At 39.7% G+C, this 11,335-nt stretch overlaps 1 protein-coding gene across 1 annotated transcript; it reads left to right on the top strand.

The window, feature by feature from the left end:
• Positions 1–375: 375 nt before the first annotated feature.
• Positions 376–10,940, top strand: nop53 (NOP53 ribosome biogenesis factor). The gene is given in 13 exon segments (XM_036556685.1): positions 376–597; positions 1,467–1,543; positions 1,633–1,720; positions 3,462–3,658; positions 5,494–5,549; positions 5,641–5,757; positions 7,139–7,204; positions 7,206–7,241; positions 7,877–8,050; positions 8,134–8,309; positions 9,098–9,164; positions 10,057–10,133; positions 10,297–10,940. Coding segments are annotated over 13 exon segments (1,398 nt in total). The 5' UTR covers positions 376–391; the 3' UTR covers positions 10,358–10,940.
• Positions 10,941–11,335: the final 395 nt, after the last annotated feature.

Genomic DNA, 11,335 nt, shown 5'->3' with positions numbered 1-11,335 from the left:
ATTTATGGCATCATATGTTAATTTATGGCCACGATACATTAATCTATGGCCTCGATGTAATCTGTTGCCTCAATATATTATTTTGTGGCCTCAAAACATTAATTTGTGGTCTCAATATATTAATTTGTGGCTTCAATTTATTAATTTGTGGCCTCGATATGGTAATTTGTGACCTCAATGTAGTTATTTGTTGCCTCAATATATTATTTTGTAGCCTCGATACACTAATTTGTGGCCACAACATATTAATTGCACGGCCTCAATACATATGTATGTACACACACGTTCAAGCAAAGAATTTGGCTACGCTACGTTTCGTGCGTGGGCGGGGCATAAAGCCCGCAGATCCGCCTACTCCCGCTGTAGCCTCGCCTCCTCTCCTGTTGAGAACATGGCTGCGGCGAGGAGACACAAACGCGTGGCGGCTTCACAACCGGGATTTCTGCCCTTACAGGCGGATCTGGACGGCAGCGCGCTGAGCGGAGGACGCAGAAAGCGCGTCAACAAGAATAAGAAGAAGAACTGGAACAAATACAGCGACATTCAGGATGTGGAGGAGTTTCTGGACGACGTGAGACTCCAGGAGAGAGCAGCGGGGTGAGGATCTCTCTCTCTCTCTCTCTCTCAGCTGAGCACGGCAGGCTCGTTTATAGTGTTATTTTAATAATACAGTCAGAAATATGGACATAGTTTGAATTACAGTGTTTAAACAGCAGCTAAAACTCTCCAAAGCGTGAATATGCGAGGTTTGTGCCACGTGCTTCAGAGCTCTGTTGGTCACGGGGCTTTAGGCTGTGTCTCAACATGCTCCCTGTGCCCTAAGTAGTGCACTATGTGAGTTATGAGCTGTTTGCCACCAATATTAGTGCACTGTTTGTCCATTAGGGAATTATGCACACGTGGTTGAATCCCAGACCGCTTTGTTTTAGAAATATTATGCACTGTTTGGGTGCCAAGGACACTTTTTTTTTTTTTAAAGGCCTACGTAGTTCCCTCCTTAGGGAGCAGAGAGTGATTTGGGATTGAGCCCATGTAACAAACTAGGCAAAGTTAACACCAAGAGAGTTTTTTTGCAAAGGTTTTCACGATTTATTTGTTTTCACGTTCATATTATTGTCACTATTATTAATGTAGACTCTTTTTGATTTTGATTTAATTTTGTTTGTATTACTTCTTTATACCGCATTACTATATTTTTGTTTGTTTTAATTTCATATATAGTCTTTTGTGTTTTAACCTAATCTGAATTACTTTGCATTGAAAGTATGAAACATGCTAAAAAAGAAATGATGATGATAACGATAATAATGCTAATAATGACGTTGATGAATAAATAGAATTATCATTATTATTATTATTATTATTATTATTATAATAAATGCATATTCAGGTTCTAACACCATTTGTTCTGGAAGAACGCAGAAGAAGCTGTAATCTTTAATGTTGTTCTGCACTCCTTTCCTCAGAGGTCTGATAGCTGACAAACCGGACGACAGCCTCTTCTTTGTGGACACTGGGAACCAGGAGAGCGTACCTGAGTCAGGTAAACGTCCAGAATAATTCTGATGTGCTCTTTGCTTTGATTTCCAGCCTTTAATTAACTGGTTGCCTTCTCTGATCTTCTGTTTGTAGGTGCTGTTGGAAAGAAGGGCAGAAACTCAAAGCCACTACGGATAGATTTAATTCTACAGCCAGATTCTCGTATCGCACCACCTAAAGAGTAAAGCAGCTTTTACGCCTTACCTTTCACTGCATGCCTGTTTGTTTATTTGCAAATTATCTTAAAGGTGAATTCCTTTGATTTTCCAAAATCCCCATATAGTTTATAGTGTGTGCGATGTAAACAGAGTGATTCAGAGTGGTTTGGTGTAAAATGGTTCAGATGTCTTTACATTGGTGGTGATAGGAACCAGGGGTCGCCATGGCTACAACACAAATATAGACATATAGACAAATATTTACTATCCAAAACCACCAGTGAACCTACACAAGTCTTCTGAGTTTATATGGAATGTTGATGGTGGAAAATAGTGGAGGATCTGGAATAAGTTTTCTTTGGGGACTATTTTGCCTCATAAAACAGTGTCTCAGACATCAGGCAGTGAATTCATAACCATTTCATGTAGTAACTTTCTGTGAGGGAGCTTTTAGAGGTGGACGTCTGGTTCCTATCACCACCACTGTGAACAATTCTGAAGCTTGGGAAGGCTTTACACTAGATGTTGAACATTGCTGTGAGGATTTGATTGAGCATTAGTGAGGTCAGGTACTGATGTTGGATGGTCAGTTCTGGATAACTCCAACTCATCCCAAAGGTACTGGATGGAGCTCCATCACTCTAGAGAACACAGTTCCACTGCTCCACAGCCCAATGCTGGGGGGCTTTATACCCCTCTACACACTTCTTCAAGGGTTCTTTAGTGAAGGCAGTGAATCTATTTTTTCTACGTTTTCTTTGGGGACTATTTTGCCTCACAGCGCCCTGCATGTATCCCTCCACTATGACTGGATTTTAAGGCCAAAATTTTCTCAAAACTATCATAACAGTGTCTCAGATATCAGGCAGTGAATTCATAACCATTTAATGTAATAACTTTCTGTAAGGGAGCTTTTAGAGGTGGACGTCTGGTTCCTATCACCACCACTGTGAACAGAACAGACCATTTCACATCAAACCACCCTGAATTACTTTGTTTACATGTTAGCCTCTTAATTATGCAGACATTTTGGGAAATCAGTGGAATCCACCTGTAAGCATCCTTCTATATGTCCATATGGGAACAGTCCCGCCCTGTGAGGAGATCATCCTTGCGCTCCCAGTATTTCTTTGGGAATGTGAAGACAACCTTTTGGGACCTGGAGGACTGTTGTGTGAATGGTTCTCCAGGATCTGAGGGCGATGGATGCTGTTCTGTTTAGCTGTTTGGTTGCTCTTGTGTTTTCTAGGACTGCGTGTGTTTCTGCGGCTGTGATGAGTGTGTAACCTTTTTTACACATTTTTATTACAATAAATTACATCACGTTATACCTTTCTGAGCATATAAAGGATATAATCAGCACTAAAAGAACACAGAACAACTGCATTGTTTCAATACAAAGAGTCTAATTAGTCCTGTTTAATTAGATTAAGTGGCCGATATTGTTACTTAATTAGTCGGTGGCCGATGTGGCAGAAAGAAACAAATCGTGACATAATTTGTCACAATGATGATAAATATCTATGATGAGGAAAAATTATTGTATTTATTAGTTTTAGTTAGTCATTACTTAAATCTGGCACCACTTTTCTTTCCCAGCTTATCAAACCTCGCTGAAATAAATATGAAAATTTAGAAAAATGGGTGGATTTCCCCTTTACAGTGCTCCTTTATCAGAGCAGGGTTTTAAGGAATGTTTTTTTTTGTGTGTCTGTGGTTTAGATCAGTCTTTAAAGCCCTTGTTTTCTCCTCTGTCCTGTGCAGTATTTTGGCCCATCAGCGTCCCAATGCCAAGAAGGAGCGTCGCATTGCCCAGAAGGCAGAGAAGCTGGCCGCCATGGGCGTGTTGCCACGGCGACAGAAGCTCCTCCGCAGACCTGCAGCAGCACCGTCCGTTAAGGAGAAGCCCGTAACCAGTAAAGACCCAGAGAGGAACTTCTATGATATCTGGAGTGCCGGCAGTGAGTACAGCGGATCTTCCTTATCTGTTCTTATAGAAGGAGGTTGTTCAAGCATTCTTTAGTAACCATGAGTTCTGTATAGGACCATTTGCATGCTTAAATGCCTGTTTCCATGGTGAAATAGTTCTTCAGATTGATGGAGAATGTGCTGTATGTTTTTGTAAATTGTTCTATATGGCGCGAAAAAGCGTTCTGCCATTGTTACGATGTCAAGTTTATGTGCTACAGAGGAACCTTTTATGTAGAACCATATACAACACATTCTTAATCAATCTGAAGAACCACGTCACCATGCAACAAGCCATTTAAGCATACAAATGGTTCTAGATAGAACTCATTATCTTTACTAAAGAACCCTTATTAACGTGTGTTCCTGTGAGTCTTCAGGTTCTTCATTTTTTTCATTTATTTCTGTTTGCAAATTACCGTAAACGTTCTGTCACACATCCGTTTGGGAAGAACAGTCCCGCCCTGTGATGAGATCATCCTTGCGCTCCCAGTATTTCTTTGGGAATGTGAAGACGACCTGTTGGGACCCGGAGGGCTGTTGTGTGAACGGTTCTCCAGGATCTGAGGGCGATGGACGCTGTTCTGTGTAGCTGTTTGGCTGCTTTCTGGGTGCTCCTCTGTCCTGCTGCTGTTTTTGAGCCTGCACTGTGGAGGGTTTGACTGCTGGATAATTGTTGGGTTTTGAAGTAAAGATGCACAGTCTGATCTGAATCTGCAGGATCTTTTGCTCAAAACAGAAAATCGTCACTCAGCCAATCGGTTGTATTTATTTTTATATGCTGGTTCTACACTTGTATCAAAATGTGGTAGCATAATTACACATGACTTATTTTGATAAATAGCCGGTCACCTCTTGTTTACTTGTGTTGTTTTAATAGGCAACCTAAAATGAAATTGGCAGTTTAAAATTGAAAAATTTTTAAATGGCAGTTTGGCCCATTTTTAAAAGAAAATAATATTGTAAACATTGCAAGGTGGCCTTACACGGTGCTGGAAATGTGCTAGTGTGCTTCATGTGTTCATGTAGCCCACAAAATGTGAACATCAGGGGGGAAAAAATAGTATAAATCAGCCAAAAATCTGCCAATTTGACTGGGAAAAAAAAAAAAAAAATCTAAATAATCAATCTTTAAAAATTCATGACTTTTCCATTAGAGTTTTTCATACAGATTCTTTGGACCTTAAATAATTTTCTGTAAGAGTGTGTTAATATTATTAATTATTAATTATTATTATTATTATTATTATTATTATTATTACTAATAAGGAATGCCACTTAGTGTTCTTTTATTGCTGTAATAACCTTCAATAACAAGACGAGGTCAATTCATATGCTAATTTCTAACTAGCAATCACTCAAGGCTTATCAGGCTGATGTTTTTTCTCAGGGGGGCGCTGTTAGCACTCTTGGTTTTTCTGTGCATCTTTGAAAGTGAGGAAACTGGCTTCAACCCACACCAGCAGGACCTCACAACTTTGTTTGTTAAATAAAAAAAAATCAGCTTTAGCTTTAACATTCAGTTGATTTCAAGTTTTAGAAACAGGTAATAGTGTTTGAGATCAGTCTGATTTCAAAAGTAATCAATGGAAAACTGTCTATGCTAAACATTTTTTTTTGTAATAAACAGAACAAATCATGATCAGTTATTGTCTTTTCAACTCAAATTCTGAAAAGATGTTTAAACTGCTGATCGTCTATATATACGCAGTTTCATATAAACACTGTAACTGCAGTTGAACAAAAAAATACCAAGAAATCAGGCAGAATAGACCCTTCTGGGATCATAGAGCTGTGATTGAGCTTTAACAGCATCTGTGTGTTTCAGGTCCTGAGACTGCAGATCCCTACTACCTCGAACAGACCAAGAAGAAGCTGGTTAAGGTGAGGGTGATGGCTCTCAGAGTCGACTCTGTGGCTGCTCTGAGTTACGAGCTATTTTACACCATAAAAACGATGTCAGCATCGTCATCAGTGAACTCTTTTCTCCTGTAGAGATCCCGAGAAGCTGAATGAGAAACCCTCCGTTCTCCCTGCTGTTGAAGTCATCGCTCCAGGCGGCTCCTACAATCCTGACTTCTTTTCTCACCAGGTAAACCCTGCCACCCTCCTTACAGACCACCAGGAGCGAGAAGCTGAAATATCGCAAAGATTTAATGTAAATTAGGCTGCAAAAAAGCTCAGAAAAGCACTTCTGAGATGTATGGGGTGAGTTTATAGACACATCTATAATGTTGAGTAGCTTCTCGTTCCTGTTGTGTTTAATTTTGTGGCTGTTTCTACAGCTCACAGAGAAAACGCACTGAATGACACAACAGCTCAGGGAAAAGTCCCTTAATCTGCAGCTTCTTCTGTCTGCTAATACTCTAATATCACAGCTGAGCGTTTTCTTTGATGCATTTTAATTTCATGGACCTTCTGTCATGTTTTGTAGTTAAACACCTGATCAGTCATATGAGAATAAAAGTCATATGTTATAGGCTGCGTTCACATTACCAGGTTGAAGTGGCCCAAATCTGTTTTTTTTTGCCCTAATGTGACTCAGATCTGATGTTTTCAGGGCTGTGTGGACACAAATCTGATCCTTTCAAATCCGACCCGATCCACTTTCATATGTGGTCCTAGATTGGATACATATCTGATTCGTGGCCATGCGACCTTAATGTGATGATCAGATCGGAATTCATGTGCTTTTTTTCCACTGCGCGTGCTCCATCATTCAGCGTTACCATGGCAGCAGCGCCGAACAGAAGTTAAAGCCTGTAAACGGTGGAAAAGCAGCTCATCTCACCTTTTTCTCCTTCGTCTCGCTCTAATAATGAAGCTGAGAGCTGATCAGAGTTAATTATCCTCTCAGCGAAGCTCGTTCTGCTCGTTAGTTTGTACTGATGATGAACGTGATTCATTCACGTGACGTTACTGAGTAGGATGTGCTCATGAGGGTCATTTCAGGACGCCGGTTCGTTCACATTAATGACAGATTTGAGTCACTTACCTAAACGAGTGTGAACCATCGTATCAGAGAGATCGGATTTGAGCAAAAAATCGTATTTGAGCAACGAGGCTTGTAATGTGTACACAGCCTTTCTTCAGTAAATGCGTTTCTATCATTTTTTTTCGTAGATTTAATATATTTCTTTTTATATTAGCGAAAAATGTCTCTCAGACAAGCATACAGATTTTTATATGCGTGTGATTTATGTTAACTTTTATTGTACATATCTGTCTGCTGATATGTAAGGATTCATAAAATGAAGAAACTGAGACTTGGATCAGAATTACAGAGGAATATTACATTTATTTGACTTGCACCTTTTGAGAAATGTAGAAATGCAAGCTGAATAGGTGTTAAACATTTATTTAGGCTAGCATATGCCTAAAAGTATTGTGGCTAATTCTGTGGCTTTATAATAATAATAATAATAATAATAGTAACAATAAATTATGTGTAATGTGCATGTTTGTGCTCCTAGGCTTTGCTGCTGGAGGCTCATGAGGTCGAGGTGCAGAAACTGAAGGCAGAAGAGCGGCTGCAGCGGAAAACTAGCAATAAATAAGGCAGATATAGCTACTGAGGTACAGTATTCATCAACCAATATCATCAATATTCACTTTTAGATCTTAAAAGTGTCCAGTCGGGGCTGTATTTGTTTAGTACTTACACTTTTGCTCTTGCAGACTTTTGCTAAAACTAAAAATGAGCTACATTTTGTGGCTGATATTAGAGGTGGGCGATACGGCAAAAATATATGATGATCGTAAGAGACATTTTTGCATTACGCAATATGTATGACTACTTTGACACACACAATCGGTATTAATGCTACATTTAAAAACTACCTTCAAAAATTTTGCTACAGTGATATTTGTTTAACTTGTCATAATCTGAACAGCATTAAAATCAATAAAATAGAACAAATTCTGCTTTATTTTTAATCGAACATACATTTTTCATGTTCTTGAAGTATAATGGCAAAATGTATCGCAATAACGATAAAATATCATCGTATTGGCTGATACAGATTGTAGGGGACTAAAATATTTGCCTGATATTTTATCACTGTTTAATTGTTGATTTTTACTCCAGTAGTTACAGTTAAACATCTTTTACTGACTGATCTCAGTTTTCTTAAATAATATAAACACTGTAGCACTGGGGGCTGAGCTACCCACAATTCTTTGCTGTTCATATGCTGTATGTCTCTGTTCAGGCGAGCACGTTTAAAGAGCAGATTGAAGGGCTGGTGGAGGAAGAGGAGGAGGAGGCAAAGCCGGAAGCGGAGCAGGCGGCAGGAGATGCAGTGGATGAAGCTGTCGGTCCTGCAGCACAGCAGGAGAAGAAAACCGAGAAGCAGAGGAAGAAGGAAAAAGCAGAACGGATAAAGGTAACGAGGCAAAAAGAGACCACAGGCAACGTCCTTCAGTCCTCCCTTAATCTGATTTTTGTTTATGGTCATTCCTGTAACAGGAGCTGCAGAAGAAGGCGGAGCGAAAGATGGTTGACAGCCGGCAGCAGCTCTTCAAGCTGCGCTCTATCGGTGTGGAGGTGAAGGAGATGGAGCAGAGGACCAAGACGAGACGGGTGCAGCGCAAAGCACAGCAAGAGGCCCAGAAATCGCTGCCACGCCGTCTGGGCAGACTGAAGTCAGTACCACAGAGCGCTGTCTCTTTGAAGAGGAGCTCCAGAGCTTTGAAAATTGGTTTAGATGTAAACAGAGTCGTTGAGAGTGGTTTGGTGTGAAACGCTCTGTTCTAGAGAAACTTACCGAGTCAGAATTGTTCACAGTGGTGGTGATAGGAACCAGGGGTCGCCATGACTACAACACAAATATAGACATTTTATTTACTATCCAAAACCACCAGTGAACCTGCATGAGTCTTCTGAGTTTATGTGGAATGTTGATGATGGAAAATAGTGGAAAATCTGAAATAATAAGTTCTCTCTGCCTCACAATGTTCTGCATGTATCACCTCCAGCATGAATTGACTTTTTCCACATTAATAACCATTTCATGTAGTAACTTTCTGTGAGGGAGCTTTTAGAGGTGGATGTCTGGTTTGTGGCACCACTGTAAAGACATCTGAACCATTTCACACCAAACACTCTGAATCACTCTGTTTACATCTCACACACTGAGTTATGGAGAAAATTAGGAAAATCAGAGGAATTCCCACTTTATATCCTTATTGTAAAGTTGGCCAAGTTATCTGCCAATGAAATATTGCAGCACATAAAAGGACTTAAAACAAGTAAAAATACCTAGAAATAACCATGCAATCTTCTCGCAACAGTCTCTTATGGAGAAATATTAGATGTATTTTTTACATTCATGAATATCTTCACTTAGCTCCCATTTGTTTTTGTTTTTTTCCAGAGTCACTGATTGTGGCTGTGTTCTTCATATCCTCACCTGAGTCTGTGATCTTTGCAGGTTTCAGGCTCCTGATCTGGACATACAGCTGAGTGATGAGATTCCAGGGTCCCTCCGAACACTCAAGGTCTGAGACATGCACGCCTTACACTGAGACAGAGTGAGAGGTACAATGATTAGTGAGGTTGTAACTAGGGATGCATAAAAGCCGTTTTTTTTTTTTTCCAGACTGAGAACAAGTACGTTGTTTTTTGTTTTTTTTTAGTACTCGCAGAGTCCGAAACATCTACTCACTAAGTTTAAACATCTCTGCCACACGCAGGGGTGGGTGATATTGCAAAAAAAAAATTCACAGTATGTCAAGAAATTTTCATGATGCACAATATGCACCATGAATTTTTTTCCCCTCCTCTGTTTTTCTGAGATTTTAATAAGTTGCAAGAGACAAAATAGAACTTCTAGAGAAGGGTCAAACTCAAAGAATAAAAGGGCCATATTATACACAGTAGGACAATATGGTCTCTCAACAGCCTGTTTTACAAAGACAGCTTTAAAAATCACCATATTAACATTTATACCTCAGTTTATGCAGAGTAGTCACATATGCAGACTTTGGTAGCAAATGTCGACTTTTTTCACCTCTGTTTTGTTGACCTGTGACTCCACTCGTATTGGAGAAGTGGTTGTGAGTGTGTATCAAAAAAATGAGCTAAAATCCCAGTGTATTCCTGGTAGAAATCTGCCAAGGCTGATAGCATTGATTTTACCATGTCATCGATAAATAATGGTTTAACATGCTGTTAACATCTACATCTTATTTGATATTACATTTTATTGATTTATGTATTTATGTGCATGTGTATTTGTCTTAGTTTATTTGTATGTGGGTATATATGTGTGTATATAGAAGATGGAAAATATTGTGATGTAAATTTAAGGTTATATTACCCTTCTTTACACGCTACCCTGTTCGTGCTCTACTAATAAACTGGTGTTTTGTTTTTTTTTTTGTTCTGCAGCCAGAGGGCAGCATCCTCAAAGACCGCTTTAAGAGTCTACAGAAGAGGAACCTGATCGAGCCCAGAGAGAGAGCGAAGTAAGATTCCTTCATTTCTTTTCAAAGCTGATCTCATTTTTTCTTTGAACGCTCTTACTTTTTGAATATCATGAATCCGGTGCTGGATGAAGGTTTTCACTGTCATTTGTCAAAAGGGCTGGAGTTTCCTTATAAATTGAGTTCTTCTTGTCTTCCTTTACAGATTCAAGAGGAAACACAAGCTGAAATACGTGGAGAAGAGGGCCTTCAGAGAGATAAAGTGATCGTGTTTCCGGCGCTGCCGTTTGTTTTTCATGAGCTGATGTCAGAACAGTTGATAATGAATGAACGCTCCGTTGTCTTATGGTGCATCAATGGGGGGAAAAACAACTGACTGCTTTACAAATGTGATGGTTTGGAAAGTCTTCAGTGACGTCTCAGAATCTCTCTTCTTTCTTCCGGGTTCCCCTCAGTATAATTCATTAGATGTGAAGACTCGTGTGTATATATATTCCATATGAAGAGCTGGGAGTTGATGTTCCGGTCCTGCTTTTCAACTTAAAAGCCTGGGTCAAAAAGGTAAAGCAGCAGCTGTAGAAGTTGGCGTGTCTGCTTTGATACTTTTCAGTAAAAGCTGCAGATTGTGGCTTTTTTTTTCCCCTCCAGCCGAGGCTTAATGCGAGTCTCCTGCCTGCCAAACAGTCAGGCTTAACGTCAGAGCCGGAATGGCCCACCACAATACGAGAGGTGATTAAAGTCTAATATTTAATACTGAATGTCGGGATTTGGGCTCCTCTGGGAGTCGTTTCTGTGATTGTACTCTGTTCTTCTGAAAAGTAATTAAGTATGTATAAATTTCAGCACCATTCTGTGTGTTTATTTTAATTTTTTTTATCTATATGGGACGTATTTCACAAATACAGGCATTCAAGGAAGGTCTGACTTATATGTAAACTCTGAAGCTGGTGCTGATTTTAAGGGGCTAAAAATTGACGACCAATAATACGACCCTGAAATCATTTTATATTTTAATTTTATACTTCAGTAGTTGTGGCTAAACAGTGCTTTACTGACTGGTCTGATTTAGTTTTCACCCTGTTAACCATGTGGGGATCCATAGCAGCCAACTAGCAACACCCTAGCAACCAGCCACGATACCATAGCAACCACTTAACACCTTTGCAACCAAATAAAATACCATGGTAACTGTTTGCTACACCTTGGCAACCGCCTGGGAAGTGCTTTAGGTGCCTGTTCAGTCT

This window comes from Colossoma macropomum, unplaced genomic scaffold, assembly GCF_904425465.1.
Source record: "Colossoma macropomum unplaced genomic scaffold, Colossoma_macropomum, whole genome shotgun sequence".
Classification (NCBI taxonomy): domain Eukaryota; kingdom Metazoa; phylum Chordata; class Actinopteri; order Characiformes; family Serrasalmidae; genus Colossoma; species Colossoma macropomum.
This window is presented reverse-complemented; position numbering and strand designations above follow the sequence as displayed.